Source organism: Dipodomys spectabilis, unplaced genomic scaffold, assembly GCF_019054845.1.
Source record: "Dipodomys spectabilis isolate Male_0828 unplaced genomic scaffold, ASM1905484v1 ptg000526l, whole genome shotgun sequence".
Classification (NCBI taxonomy): domain Eukaryota; kingdom Metazoa; phylum Chordata; class Mammalia; order Rodentia; family Heteromyidae; genus Dipodomys; species Dipodomys spectabilis.
This window is the reverse complement of record NW_024871203.1, coordinates 70268-86224: the sequence shown is the minus strand read 5'-3', so window position 1 is coordinate 86224 and position 15957 is coordinate 70268. Positions and strand designations below refer to the sequence as shown.

At 38.8% G+C, this 15957-nt stretch overlaps 1 protein-coding gene across 1 annotated transcript; it reads left to right on the top strand.

The window, feature by feature from the left end:
• The first annotated feature begins 14041 nt into the window (after positions 1-14041).
• LOC122099624 (melanoma-associated antigen B4-like) lies at positions 14042-15073 on the top strand. Its single transcript, XM_042670181.1, has one exon. It carries the CDS (start codon positions 14042-14044, stop codon positions 15071-15073), a length of 1032 nt encoding a protein of 343 aa, XP_042526115.1.
• Positions 15074-15957: the final 884 nt, after the last annotated feature.

The window sequence follows — 15957 nt, the reverse complement described above, 5'->3', positions numbered from 1 at the left end:
TGGCTCAGTGGTAGAGAGCTTGCCTTGCATGCCTGAGGCCCTGGGTTTGATTCCTCAGCACCACATAAGCAAAAAGAAAAAAGCCAGAAGTGGTGGTGTGGCTCAAGTGGTAGAGCGCTAGCCTTGAGCTGAAGAGCTGAGGGACAGCGCCCAGGCCCAGAGTTCAGGCCCCACGACCCGACCCCCCCAAAAAAAAATTTAAAAAAACAAAAAACATACTGATGTTTGTATTTTTTTCAAGTATTTCTTGAGGGTGTTAGGCTTGATATACTAACAAGAAGTTAAACTAGTTTACTCAGTCCTTGCTTGTACTAATTTTCAGCCCATAAGATGCAGCTCTACATGGAAAATGTTCAACTACCTTCTATGACTTAGATGTAAAGAAATGAGTGATCATGAAGGTGGGTTTTTTTTTTATCAGAACAATCAAGTGGAAATGAGCAATGAAAGGCCTTTGGGAGTTTGTTAAATTGCAAATGTCATTTGTTTGAATTTTCATCTAATATGAGTGGTGGGCCACTCAGAGTCAGGGAAGTAGTAAATTCCATGCTCTCAGAAGGTGTCTCACAGTTGAAAGACTAAAATCATTAAGTCTCCTTGGGTGCCATAAGCAAATACTCATGAATGAGTTTAGGATGATGGGAAGTTTGGAAAAAGGGCAAAATTAAGCTGAACAGACATTTAGTCTTCCAAGTTCTGGAGGCTGAGAAATCCCAGGTTAAGGTGTAAATAGATTCAGTTCCTGATTTGCTTCCCTTGCTGGATTGTATAGTTAACTGTAGCCTAACACAGGAGAGAGAAGAACAAACCACAGTGGACACAAGTGACCAGTGAAAAAGAGAAGAAAGAACACAAACACTTGTCTCTATATTTTGTTATAGAGACACCCAAAGTTGGGAGCCTTAAGAACATGCAAAGTGCTAGCCATCAGTGGTTCATGCCTATAATCCTAGCTACTCTGGAGACTGAGTTCTGAGGATCGTGGTTTAAAGTCAGAACAACAAGAAAGTCTGTGAGACTCCTAGCTACAATAAACTACCAAAGAGCCAGCAGTGGAACTGTGGCCCAGGTGGTATACTAGTAGCATGGAAGGAAAAAAAGCTCAGGGACAGGTGGTTAGGCCTGAGGTTTATGAGTACACTGGGAAAAAAATTTTTCTCCTGGGAATTGGACCAGTGTGTTGGACTCTTTTCTCTCATTGTGCTGATGAACATATATTGGAAATAAGAATTTTATACATTTTTACAAGGAGTTTCTGATAAAGAGTAATGGTCTCTTAACGTGAGAAGTGCAAAAGTAACTATGGCAATTTTGGAAATGAACTGGGATGGTTGAATCCATTGCATTAAAGCAGCATTAAAATTAGTTTATCTTTAGCAAAATTCAGCAGACTTTACATAAGAATAAATTACTGTTAAGGCTATTATGAATGCAAATAGAGACAGATGGGATAGACAGAAAGATGGAAGGATTTCTCTCTTGTCACCAATTCTAGCAACTTGAATTGCAAGAATATATTCTTTGGAAGGCTGTGTTAGTGTTTTGAATTAGTGTAATAAGGGAAGCTAAGCTAAAGACCTAGCCTTTTTTTATTCATATTTTGAGCCCATGAAATGCAGGAAAACTGTGACTAGAGGTAAAATGAAAAGAATGAGTTAGCATAAGGGTGTTCTTTATGAGAGTGATCAAGTGGAAATTTGCAGAGTAGGGTCTTTGAGGCTTTGAGAAATGGCATGTCCCTAGTTTGATAGAATTTTCATGTAACAGGGGTGGAGGAATAGGCAATCATGGAAGTGTAAATTCCATGTCAGAAGGTGCCACAAGTGGAATAAAAATCTTTTAAATTTGTTCAGTGTTCTATAAGACACTTTTTCTTAGGGTAGATTGGCAGATATTGCAGACAGGGACACAGACAATGCTAAGAATTCTCATAGTTCTGGATACTGAGAAGCCCTGTAATAAGTGTCAACAGATTTAGTCCATGATGGGTGTTTTGTTTATTTTGTGTGTGGGAAATAAACCCAGGGCCTTGCTTGCTAGACAAATGCCCTAGTACTTGAGCTATAACCCCAGGACTTTATGATTTGTTTGTTTTTCATATAAAGTAAGCCTGACTTGGCTTAGAAAACATGATCCTTCTACCTTTGGCCTATTGACTGTCTGGGATTACTTGCAGTCATCACCATACCTGGCATAACATTTATTCTTCAATCCTAGACACTGCAGAGAAAATTTTCTGCTGGGGAGGGCAAGTCACATGGTTCAGGTACTTACGTTAGTGCACATGACCACAAATTTGCAAGACACTGTTTCATATACTCAAATGCAAACTTGTGCTCCTCTCTATAAAACAGGAATTATGACTGAAGATGGAGATAAAACCCCACAGAATGGAGCCACTGGACAAAGTTATCATTTTTAAGCTTGAAATTTTATCAAGGGACTGATTAAAATTATTCATTGTGATTTCAGAACTGTTGTATTACAGTTACTTTTTCTTTCTTCCTTTCCTTCCTTCTTTCTTTCCTTTCTTTTCAGTCCTGGGGTTTGAACAGTGGGCTTAGCTGCTATCCCTGAGACATTTTGTTCCAGGCTAGTGCTCTACCACTTGAGTCACAGCTCCACTTCTGAATTCTGTGGTTAATTAGAGATAACAGTCTCATGGACTTATTTGTTCCTAGGCTGGCATCGAACTGCAATCCTCAGATCTCAACCTCCTGAGAAGCTAGGATTACAGGTATGAGCCAGTTGGCATTTTGTATCTCTAAGTTTATATGCATACATTTATAATACAACTATTATCTTATGAATATCCTACTGATGTGTGGTGCCTTCTCTTTACTTTCTCTCTCTCTCTCTCTCTCTCTCTCTCTCTCTCTCTCTCTCTCTCTCTCTCTCTCTCCCTCTCCCTCTCCCTCTCCTCCCCCCCCCCCTCTCTCTCTTTGTCGGTCAGTGGGCCTGAGCTCTGGGCCTGGGCACTGTCCCTCAGCTCTTCAGCTCAAGGCTAGCATTCTACCACTTGAGCCACAGCGCCACTTCCAGCTTTTTCTGATTATGTGGTGCTGAGGAATCAAACCCAGGACCACATGCATGCATGACAAGCACTCTACCCCTGAGCCACCTTCCCAGCCTCGCTTTCTCTTTTCTTTCATAGATCCATGACAAAGGCATATTTTGCCCAATTGCTACATTTAAGTCCCATAACCCAACAGCCTTCTCACTTGGTGGCCCTGATTTAGATTTTTAAGCACTGAATTTTGAGTTGACATTGTAATAGGATCAGGGTTTGGGGGATCTATGGAAGGTGAATATTTTGCATTAAGGTTGGGATATAAGCAATGGGGCCCAGAGGGGGAATTGCTACAGAAAAACTAATTGTTCTTCAATTTCCTCACATATTCTACCTTAAGCTTGGACTGGACATGAGATTTTATTCTGAGGGAATTCTTATACCAAAGTTAACAGTAGGTCATACTGGTAATCACATGGGTATTATATACCAAAGTAATAGGACAGTCCCCTGATAATGTACACTATGTAGGCTAACATTTTGCTGTCAATCTATTTAAAAATATTGAACAAGGAAGAGCCCATTTTGATGGACTGCTGACAACCACAGTTCTTTTTTCCCATGGAAAAGCTACAGGTGTGCAGCTAAAAAGGAAATGATAGCTTAGGAATTGCCACAACAGTAATTGATCAATACAGCGATAGAAACTAGCAAGGAACAAAATATTGTCAGATCTGTAGGTAAAGGAAGCAAGTGACTAATTGCATCCAGAAGGAGCTCTAAGTGGGTAATAGACTTCTGTGTAGTGAATATAGAAGCTCTCTGCTTTCTGTTTTGTAGTTGTTGCTATTGTTTGCCTTGATACTGAGCTGGTTATTTCTCCACACCTATACAGCACACAAAGTACCCCCAGTAGAAAGTACAAGCTGACCAGTACAATAATCCAACACAAAGGTCCAGAACTTCTTAAATCCACTGCTCCCAGATAGGAACTTAATCAATCATAGTGAGAAAGAGTTTCTTTTAAACACCCATGCTTCTAGAACCTAAGTAAACCGCTGAGAACCATGTCCCATGAGCTGAACACAGGCAACCCTGTGTATACACTCATGAGCCCAAGCTCATATAGATGGATCAATGCCCACCTCCAGAAAAACCATTTCAATAAATTGCTCTTGCTCACTTTATGGGTGGGGTCCACCCATAGCTCTCTCAAAATCAAGTAAGTAAAGCCGTTGTTGTGCCTATGCCCAGGAGATCAATGTTCAGTTCCCAAGAAACCTTGTGAGTCTAGCACAGTGTATCTGTTCTCTGGTGAGTGATTTTCTTCCAGTGGCAGCAGCATTCCCCTTTCTACCTATCAGAGCAGAGGAAAAATGCTTCACTGGAACTTATGTGAAATAAATTGCCTCATATCCCTTCACAGTTCTGTATTCTGTGACTCAGGAGAGCTGAGCAGGTGACCCTGTCTCATGAGGGAATCCTGAGGCAGAGAAAATCCTTGATGCCATCCCTGGATGGAGAGAAATGTCTTTGGCCTTATAAGGAAACTACAGTCTGTTATCCCAACATCCAGTAAGTGGTAGAGGCAGTCCCTTTAGCACCTAGTAAGTGAAAGCACAGTCTGATGGGTTGAAGGTTAGGATCTCAGGAAGCAATCTAATGGGGATCCTTACAAGACTCTCTATGTTAAAGTTTGACAGATGATTTCCTCAACCTCAATACTCTCTTTTTTTTTTTTTTGAAAACTTCCCACATTATCTAGGGAAAGAACTCTCCTATACACCAGGAATCCAGTGGCAGAATTCAGAGTCATACAATGGCTACCAATAGTAGGACAGCATCACAGGAGCAACTTCAGAGACAAAGAAGTTAGAGGCCTCCTCCATTCTTTCTTTTTTTAGTGAGTCCCAAAGTATCACAAGACTAAACTAAACAGGACAAAAGGCAAGATTTAAAGAGGCAGAGTGCTATTTCTCCACAGAGAAGAAATATTATACTTGCGTATCCCAAATTGCCACAGGAACTGGTTCAGAATGAATCAAGTGACCTAAGGGATGTAGCACACTGCTGAGAGGAAAAAGTCATCTTCAATAACAAGAAAAACAGAATGTATGTTGTTTTTATTTATTTTCTAAAATAAGACAAGGATGTCTACTCGCTGCATTTTATTCAAGACAGTATGGAAATTCCTAACCAGAAATAAGGCAAGAAAAAGATATAAAAGTGATCCAAATAGGAAAGAGAGGAGTCAAAGCAACTGTATTTGTAGATTATGTGATCCTAAAGGGCCCTAATGAATCCATCCCTAAACTCCTAGAGCTCATACATACTTTCAGCAAAGTAGCAGTATGTAAAATTGATACAAAAGATTATTACCTTTTCCATATACTAACAATGAGCAGATGGAAGAGAAATTAGGAGAAAAAATCAATTCACATAATTCTCAAATAAAAATACCTGGAAATAAACAGCACTCTAAATATTCACAGTGAGACCACAGGAGTATATTCTTAGGAGAGGATCACAAGGGCTCTGTTAGCATTCCCTCCATCTCAGGTCCTCAGCCCCTCCCACTTTACTTCCAAGTGCAGCATGTATCTGCACCCCAGCTGCATCAGCAGAATGCCTTCCACCCAGATCTGTACTCCACTATGCCCATTACAAAAAAGAACTTCCTCTGGGCCTCCCTCCAGTTTCTCCTGGATAGCTCTGCCCAGACCTAGCTGTGCACACAGAGTACCTCCCACCTCTAGCTCTGGTGTTACAAGGATCCACCTTCATGGGGACAGGTATCTTATTGCTCCCTCTCCTGTGGCCCCTCTAATAAACTTCTTTATAAACCTTCTCTCCAGTACATGGTTGTGCCCATATGGTCTTCTGGGATGGATGCATACAGGTTCAATAGCTGTGTGCATATGATCATATACAATGATGCTTATCAAAATGAACTCCAAGAAATGGAAACTAGTGGATTTTTATTGTACTGCTTTCAGTTCTTTTTTTTTTTCATTTTCTCTTGGGTTTATTCCCTTTTGTTGCTGTTTTTGATTTCTGTACCTTTTGTCTCATATATAAGTTTATCTGATTGGTGGGGAGGTGGAAGGGAAGCACTGAAACAATGGGGCAGAGGGTGAACCAGGGATACTCACTAGATAGTATATTGGAAATGAACCATACCATTTGGGAGGGAGGGAGATTGGGAGAGGAAAACCTGGGAGAAAATGAGGGAGGGAATGACACTTTTCAAAAAGAAATGTACTCATTACTGGACTTACATAGCTGTAACCTCTATGTATATCACCTTTACAATAAAAATTAAACAAAGTAGCATAGAATTTAACCATCAAAATTTTCCTTCAGAGTGAATAAGAGAAAGATTCTTTCAAACATACATACTACATTGAGGAACTTCAACACTAGTAAATGTGCCTTGCAAAATTTATTGGAATACGTTCTTTTGTGAGAACAAAAATGATGTAAATCAGAAACTCAGATCTATATAATAAAAGGAAGCATGTTACAGCATAGATGAAGGTAAAATATTTCATTTTGTATCCAAAGCTAGTGTTCTACCACTTGATCCAAGCTCCATTTCTGGCTTTTTGGTGATAAATTAGCTCATGGACTTCCCTGCCCAGCTGGCTTTGAACCATGATCTTCAAATCTCAGTCTCCTGAATAATTACAATTATAAGTATGATCCACTGATGCCCAGATCATTGTTCTATCCCTAATTGATCTACCATCTACAGTTTTAAATGAATAATGTCAATATTTTGAATGGCTTATCTAACAAATAAGAAAAATGAATTTGAATTATATGCTAACACACAGGAGAAAAAAACTTAGAATACTCCCTTATAATATTTCCGCATGACTTGTGAAATGGAAAAGTATTTTGGAAGTTGGCTGGATCAGTTAAAAGCATACATATGTTTCAAGTTCTATGGAAATAATTAAATAAGTAGAACTGATCATTTAAGAAAGAAAAGAAAGTGGAAATGTACAAAATGCTTAATCAATATCAATGAACACAGAAGAGAATAATAGAAAATCATAAACAATGACAATAGAAAACAAAACCAATTGTAATATTCATTAAAAACTAACCCAATTACCTTTAAAATCTAGTGATCTGAATATATCAACTAAAAGATTAAAACTATCAGAGAAGATTTTAAATAACAGGACCAAACTGTACACTTTCTGTAACACTCACATTAAATATAAAGCTATAAATAGTTTAAAAGCAAAATGTTGGAAAAGGATATCTCATTTTAACACAAAGGAAAAGAAAGATAAACTAATGGTGGGTGCCAGAGACTTACATCTATAAACTTTACTGCTCAGGAGGCTGAGAGGTGAGAATCACAGTTTGAAACCAGCCTATGCAGGAAACTCCGTGAGACTCTTATCTCCAATTAACCACCAAATTGTAGCGTTAGAGCACTAGCTTTGAGCACAAAAGCTCAGGGATAGCACCCAGGTTCTAAGTTCAAGCCTCAGGACAGACACCAAAAATAAAAAAGTAAAAGAAAGGTAAACTAGATATATTCATTACAGACAAAATAGAATTTAGGGGAAGGAAACAATTAGGAAAAGATATAAGTATAACAAGGATAAAGGAGTCAATTCTCTCTACAAAAATATAAAAATAATTATTGGATATACATAGTAAAGCACAGTGCTCATTTAAGTCATATAAGGCAAACACTGATGAGACAAATCTACTCATGCAGCTGAAGATTTCAACCTCTCTTACTGCATACTTGAAAGATAGATGCACTGGTGGACCCATTGCAACAATGAGATGTACAAGTCGTTATGTCGAAAACGAACTTTACAACTTTTCCGCGGGGGGGGGGGGGGGGGGGGGGTGCATGTGGGAGTGGGAGGTGGGGGAGGGGAGCGGGGAGGATTGGGTGGGGGGCAGAGGGAGGATGGGAAGGGATGGGAAGGGGAAACAAAGGACGAGGCTACAATGCTTGATAAGAAATGTACTCATTATCTTGCCCATGTAATTGTAACCCCTCTGTACAGTATTTTCACAAAAAAAAAAAAAGACAGATGCACTGGCAAATAAAATCAATACAGATGCAGTCAAATTGAACCATACAGTCAATTAACTAGTTTTATATAACGTTAAATTACTTAACGCATGAAATAAACAACACATTTTTAAAAGACCATATGGAACATAATACATCAGAAAGCTTCACCCTCTGTTCCACTTAACACACACTGTTACATTTAAAGGAAAAAATTAATAAAATATACTCAAAAGTTTAGGATGGAATATACCTAAATTAATGATAAAGTTACAGTAGATTGAACAACAGATCCAAGAAGAGGTCTGGAAAGAATTGAAAAATAAAAATTTCTCATCAAACATCAATGCTCATGCCTGTAATCTTAGAGACTCAGGAGGATGAGATCTTCAGGATGGCAGTTCAAAGGCAGCTCAGGCAAGAAAGTCTGAGAGACACTATCTCACAAAGAACCAGAAAAAAAAAATCTGTCTGGGGGTGTCGCACAAGACTGCCAGCAAGACAAGCAAGATATGTAATCACAAGCCCCAGTTTCCAAATCCTCATCAAGGGAAATAAATAAATAAATAACAACATTTCTTAAATGAAAGTACATGAAAATAAAGTTCATCAAGTATGTGAGCTGCAATGGAGGCAGTATTTACAAGGAAATTTATAGCACTGGATATTTACATTGTAAAAGAAGGAATATTTGATGTAATAATTTAATCTTCCTTAGCAAGGTAGAAAAATGAAATTAAATTCAAAGGAAAAAGAAACTACCCATATAAAATCAGAAATAAATGAATTTGAAAATATTGGTATAAGCGACTGATAAAACTAAAAGCTACTTTTTATATTATTAATAATGTTTGTAATGATCTATGCATACTAAGAAGAAGGAAGATACAAATTTCTAATAAAAGTCAAATAGAGGCCATCAGTAATAACTCCAATTCCAATAACAGTATATCAGGAAATACTGTAATAATTCTATGCTCAAATTTAGTGAACCTATAGAAAATGTTATCATTCTTCAAAATGTACTTAGATAAGTGTTCACAGAGATAGAATAGCTGAATAGGCTTATCTGAATGAAAGAAATTAAAATAATCTTTCCATCCTAACAAAAAAGTACAATCTGAACTTCTCAGTGGTGAATTCTGTTGAATATTTAGGTAGACATGATGCTACTTCTCAACAAGTAAGCACACCAAAAGATCCTTAAGTATATGTTATTAGGGAATTTCAATCCAAAACAATGAGATACCAGTATATATCTATTAAAATGGCTAAAGTTCAAAACACTGACAAGACCAAGTGACTGAGATTATATGTAACAATGGGATCCCTAATTTAATGCTGGAGGGATGAGAATGCTGCAGCTACTCAAGGACAATGTGAAAGTATTTTATACAGTGAACATATTCTTATCATATTATCCAACAATTATACTTCATAGTGTTTATCCCCTACAGTTTGAAAGCTATGTCAACACAAAACTTCTCAAAAAAGTATTCACAGCAGATTTTTATGCATAGTTGTCAAATAAAGAAAAAAAATCTAAGATGCCCTTCAATAGATACATTCATACACTAGAACAATGTCTAGTGATAAAAGGAATGAATTATTTTTAGAAGTTTTAGCAAGGATTTATTTTAATATAACAGAGGTAAAGTAGGGAGAAATAGAAAAAGTGAAAGAAAAATTTTCTGCTTCCCATACAGGAAAGACTTCAAAGTATAAGTTTTTCCTGAAATGGCATGGGTGACTTATAAGTGTGTATTGCTATGTGAAACTAGCCTATCTGAGAAAGGCTACATACTATATGATTCTCACATTCTGGAAAAAACAAATTTATGAAAATAACTTTTAAAGATAAGGGTTTCAAAGGTATAAAAAGAGGTTTTAATAAAGGAGGTTGAATAAAGTACAGAGAATTTTTGATATACTGAAGCCATTTGGAACAATGGTATACTGGTACTATATAACCAAAAGAGTAAATGGGAATGTGAACTATGGAACTCAGTTTAAAATAACACATTAGTATAGATTCCTTAACTGTAAATAATATGATCTTAGTGGTACTAGAGGTCAATACCAAGAAAATCTGTGTGATGGACAGATGTGATAGTTCACTCAATTTTGTTGTAAAATGGAAATTGGTCTAAAAAAATGTGTGAGCCTCGTAGCTCACATAAATGATTCTTTCTACTTGAGAAATGGACATCAAGACAATCATTTCTAGGCCAACCCAGGCAAAAGTTTCATAAGACCAAGATCCCATCTCAAGCATTAAAATGAGACATCTGTAATCTCTCTTATGGGGGAAACATAAACAGGGAGATAAATATTCATACCTGTACCCTGGTATAAAAGCAATACCTTCTTCAAATAATAACAGAAACAAAAATGGCTCCAGGCATAGTTCAAGATATATAGCACCTTCTTAATTAGCATAAGGTCCTTAGTCCAATCCCTAGCACTGCCCCAAATAAAATAATACAAAATAAAGTTTAGTAATTTTTAAAATCCATACTAAGTTATACATTTAGAATTGTTTGTGTTTTCCTGTGTAATCCATGAAGATTTTTAATTAGCATTATTTATGAATTTTCTTATGTAAAACACTTTGTTTCTGAAAGAGAGAGGGAGAGGGAGGGAGAGAGAGAGAGAGAGAGAGGAGAAAGAAAGCCAGGCACTCATACCTGTAATCCTAGCTACTCAAGAGTCTGAGATTTGAGGATTATGGTTTGAAGCCATCCTAGGCAGGAAAACCTATGAGATTCTTATCTCCAATTAACTACCAACAAAACCAAAATTATTGCTGTGGCCCAACTAGATTGAGCACAAAAGCTCAGGGATGGCACCCAGGCCCTGAGTTCAAGCCCCAGGGCCAGCACACACACAAAAAGAGAATGTCAGTTATCTGTACCTAGACATTAAAGTTTCTTCTATCATTAGTAAGTAAAATATACCACAGAAAAATATACCATATATCCTTAAATTTCTTTTTTAGTATTGTTACAGTCACTCTACGGTATATGTGTGAATAATCACTCCCCTTTCTGTATATGAATATATATATTTGTATATATTTAAAATGTTCTAGAGAATTATGACAGATATACTCAACTTGAAGAAAAATTGAATACTACACAAAATGTTGATTCCAACTATTTTTGGAATCAGCCCAAATCACTCTCATAGGAATTTTATTTCATTAAAAATATTTAGCCAGCCATGATGGCTCAAACATGTAATCCAAGCTACTCAGGATGTTGAGATCTGAATGAAAAGATTTCAAGGACAGTATGAGCAATAAAAAGGTAGTGAGAGGTTAAACTCAGTCAATAGCAGAGCATGGTGGCACATGCCTTATTTGCTTAGCTATCCAGAAGAGGTAAATAGGAAGATTATTCACCAGGCTGTACTATGCAAAGATACAAGATCTCATCTCAAAAAGAAAGTAAAAAGGAATTGAGTCATGACTCAAATTGTAGAGAACCTTTCTAAGTAAACAAAAGGCTCTTCACTATCATTATCACCAAATTAGACACAAAGAACATGGTAGACGATAAGGAATAAAAATGAAAAACTGGTAAATTAGAAAATAATGAAGCAAATTAGTGATAATCAGTTCTTTGAAAAAGTAATATAAAGATTTTTGTAAATATTATTAGTTTATGATGAAAGAAATGAAAATAAATATTAGGTAAGTAAAATTATATAGCCGTGGGTACAGAAAAGATTTAATGCTACTAAGGAAATAATATAGTAACAATTAACTAGAGACAGAGTTCAAGAATCAGAACTGGCAAAAAAAGGTTTTAAAAAAAAGAATCTCAGGTGAGCATTGATGGCTCATGCTTTTAATCCTAGCTACTTATAAGGCTGAGATTTGAGGATTACAGTTCAAAGTCAGGCCAAGAAGGGGGGAAGAGTGTGTGGGAGGGAAGAAATCCCTGAAATTTTTATCTGCAATTAACCAAAATATAGCTGGAAGTAGAGGTGTGATTCAAATGGTAGAGCGGCAGCCTTGAGCAAAATGCCAATCAAGCCCTAAATTCAAGCCCCAATACTGGCACTTAAAAAAATTAAAAATTCCAGTCACTGCTACTTGGTGAGGTCTCTACCACATACAGTATTTTCTTTTTATTTTTTGGGGGGTCTGGTCGTGGGGTCTGAACTCTGGGCCTGGGTGCTGTCCCTCAGCTCTTCAGCTCAAGGCTAGCACTCTACCACTTGAGCCACAGTGCCACTTCTGGCTTTTTTCTTTTTGCTTATGTGGTGCTGAGGAATCAAACCCAGGGCCTCAGGCATGCAAGACAAGTTCTTTACCACTGACCATCTTCCCAACCCTATATACAGTATTTTCTTAAAAAGTTTCAGTCATGACTACTTCTACGTCTCTACTTTATTTCCCATTCTAGACTCAGGAAAAAGAACAATCTTGTGAAGAATGCTTCGACTTACCTCAAGAAAGAGAAAACTCATTGGCCTCTGGGAAGTCAAAGGGACCTTTCTGTCAGCTCTCTTGGAACCCCGCCCCTCAGCAACAAAGGAAGACGGACAGCCCAGGTTCTGAGGACTAGGTTCCCGGATGAGAGAAGAACGTGGCAGTGGAAGACCGGAAGTGGGAATTCAAGACCGGAAGTAGAAGCAGGAGGCAGTAATTCCCACCTCAGCTGCCGTTATTTGGCATCCGTGTGGAAATTCCGCTTCTAGTCAGGTAACAAAAAGATTTTTGCTCAGAGGCCTTGGTGAGTAACCTGAGTTGAAATTGTGACAGGGAATCTCCCCAAGTTACAGTCCATTCTCATGAAAAATGTGACCACGTGTGGTGCTGTCCATCGACGGCTCCATGATTCCTTGGGAACTGCAATTTATACTAAAAAGGCTGATCCAGTTTTTCTCTTGATGTCAATAAACAAAGGTCTTAATCTATGGCTGGTAGATTCTGTTCACCAAAGTGGCAAACTTTTGCCCCCTAATTGTTTTTTGTTTTGTTTGTTTTTCCCAAATGTGGGGCTTGAAATCAGTGCCGGCACACTGTTCCTGAGCTTTTCTCCTCAAAGGTAGCGTTCTATCCCTTTGAGCAACTTTCTCACAATTAATTGGAGATGAGAGTCTCATGGACTTTTGCTGCCATGGCTGGCTTCTAAGCCCAACCAAGATTCTCAGATCTCAGCCTCCATTGTAGCCAGGATTATAGATGTGAGCCACTAATGTCCCACTGGCCCTAGAAGCTTAAAGTGTAGCTTATTGTGAAAATGGAGGAGACTCAAAGGAGGATTGGGTGCAGATATACGGAGCCCCTCCTGACTCTGTTGTGTATGGTCCAGGAGCACAAAGGATCTAATTTCTCCATCATTTGTTCTCTGCAGAACTAAGGAGGTGGGGGACTTAGGCAAATAAAATGTCAAGGGGTGAGCAAGAAATGATTCTGAGGCCACATAAACAGAGTGAGGACAGTGATCATTTCCAATAGCCATCAAATATACCCTTTCTTATCAAACCTAGGAGTCCCAGATCTACCTGAATGAAGTGGTGGGGTGCTCTCTTATGCATCCTTTTTGTTACTAGAGAAGTTACTATTGTTACTTTCAGGAGAACAGTGCAAAGAAAGGATCTAGACCTTGCAAAAAATAGGTATAATTGTCCTGAGTGTAAACCAATACCATTCTGAGGACTTTGACACAATACTGCTTCTCATTGTGGTCCTCTAACTAAACCTTGAATCGTGCCGTGACACAAAACTCTATAACTTCCTCTGCAGGAGTCTCAGGACACAAGCTGACTAGGAGAGAACACAGGCTGACCTGGAGAGGACACAGGTTGACCGGGTGGGTAAGTAGAGCAAAAACTAGAAAGAGAGAACCTGGGTTAAAGCCAGGGAGCTCTCCCCTTGGAGATAGTTCTCACAAGTACATTTTCTCCCCTCCTCCTTCAGATTTCTGCCTTGCTGGGTCTCCTACCTGCTAGATCTGACCATAGTCATCATGCCAAGGGGACAGAAGAGTAAGCATCGCTCCCGTGCCAGGCGTCAACAGGAACACGGGGAGAGTCCTTGGGGTGCACAGGCCCCCAAAGAGAAGGAAGTGGAGTCTTCACCCTCTTCTCCTGTTGGTGATGGTTCTCTCCCCAGCTCCAGTGCTGTCTGCATTCCCCAGAAGTCTCAGGGAGCCCAGTCATCTGCCTGTGCTGATGTAGGGGCTTCTTGTACTAGTTCTGATGTAGGTGCCCAGGGTCCTAATGCAGGTACTGATGAGGAAAGTTCCAGTACCTTCCAGGTGGCAGTCCCCACTAAGAGCATGTTCAAAGATCCACTCACCAGGAAGAATAATACACTGGTACAAAACATGCTAGAGAAGCTTAAAATAAAAGAGCCTATTACACAGGTAGATATGCTAAAGGTCATCCAAAAAAATTACAAGCAGCGCTTCCCTGAGATCTTCAGGAATGCAACCCAGCAGATGGAGCGGATATTTGGTATTGATTTTCAGGGAGCAAAGCCAAATAGTAAACCTGAAACCCTTGCCAGCAAGTTGGGTGACATCAGTGAGAGTAGTCTGAGTGCCACTGGGGGCTTGTCTAAGATGGGCATGGTGATGATGCTCTTGGGTATCATCTTTATGAAGGGCAATCGTGCCACTGAAGAAGATGTTTGGAAATTCCTGAATGACCTGGGGATTCATGATGGGATGAAGTATGCAAAGTTTGGTGAGCCTAGAAAGCTCATCACCAATGATTTGGTGCTGGATGGATACCTGGAGTATCGCCAGATACCTGACAGTGATCCTCCCTGCTATGAATTCCTGTGGGGTGCCAGAGCCCGAATTGAAACCACCAAAATGAAAGTGCTCGAGTTCTTGGTTAAGGTTGTTGATAAGCCCCTTAATACTTTCCCTATGTTGTATGATGAGGCTTTGAAGGATGAGGCAGGGAGAGCAGAAGGAAAGGGTACAGCTGAGGACTCCCTTGTTGCCCAGGACCCTTCCCATGCTGCAGCCCTCAGCTCCTCCCACATCTAGCTGGGTGGGAAGTAATATTCACTGTGTATTTGAAGAGCAGTACATCTTATTAGGGATTCAAGTATGTGCTGGAGGAAGCGAAACTTAGTTGTATTCTTTCCTATTATGTAACACAGTTGTAACCTTGTTTTAAGATTGTAACTCTGATCTGTAGTTTAAGACTTAGCTATTGAGTTCAAGATTTGTTTTCCTTCATGTTATACTTTGTAAATTATTTCCTTCTCACATTTCTGCTTGTTTAAAAGGGTTTAAAGGTAAAGTTTTGGTGTTTGAATAAATTTCAACCATCTCCCAACATCCAGTTGTCTCTGAGGTAGTTTTTCCATTGTGTAATTGTTCTGTTTTCTTTCTTGTTATGTAACACTGTAGTACCATTGTTGCAACTCTTATTTCTCAAGTCTTTTAATGGAAGATTTATTTCACTCCATATTATACTCTGTCAATTATTTCAGCCTGACAGGAGGCAGCTGCATCTCAGATAAGGGAACTCTATCATTTTCCACAGTGGTCTCAGAAATTAATCATTGTAGTATGAGGGAACAGACCTTTTGGTTATAGAAATACTCACTGAGAGGATCCTGATTTAGGGGTAAACAAGGGTAGATAGACAGACTGACAAAGTCCAGTCACTGGTGTGTGGTTTCTGTGTCTGAGTTAAGACTCAACAGGTCATCTACCTCAGAACCTTGCCTGTAAACCCAGAATTTAGGAGTCTGAAGCAGGAAAGTCATGAGTTCCAGGCCATCCTCTGCTACAGAGAGAAAGATATTAAAACTTCTTTTTGTAATAAAACAATACAAATAAAATCACTAAGATCAAAAGTAAGAGGAGGGCTGGAAAGGTGGCTCAGTGGTAGAGCACTTGCCTTGCATGCATGAGGCCCT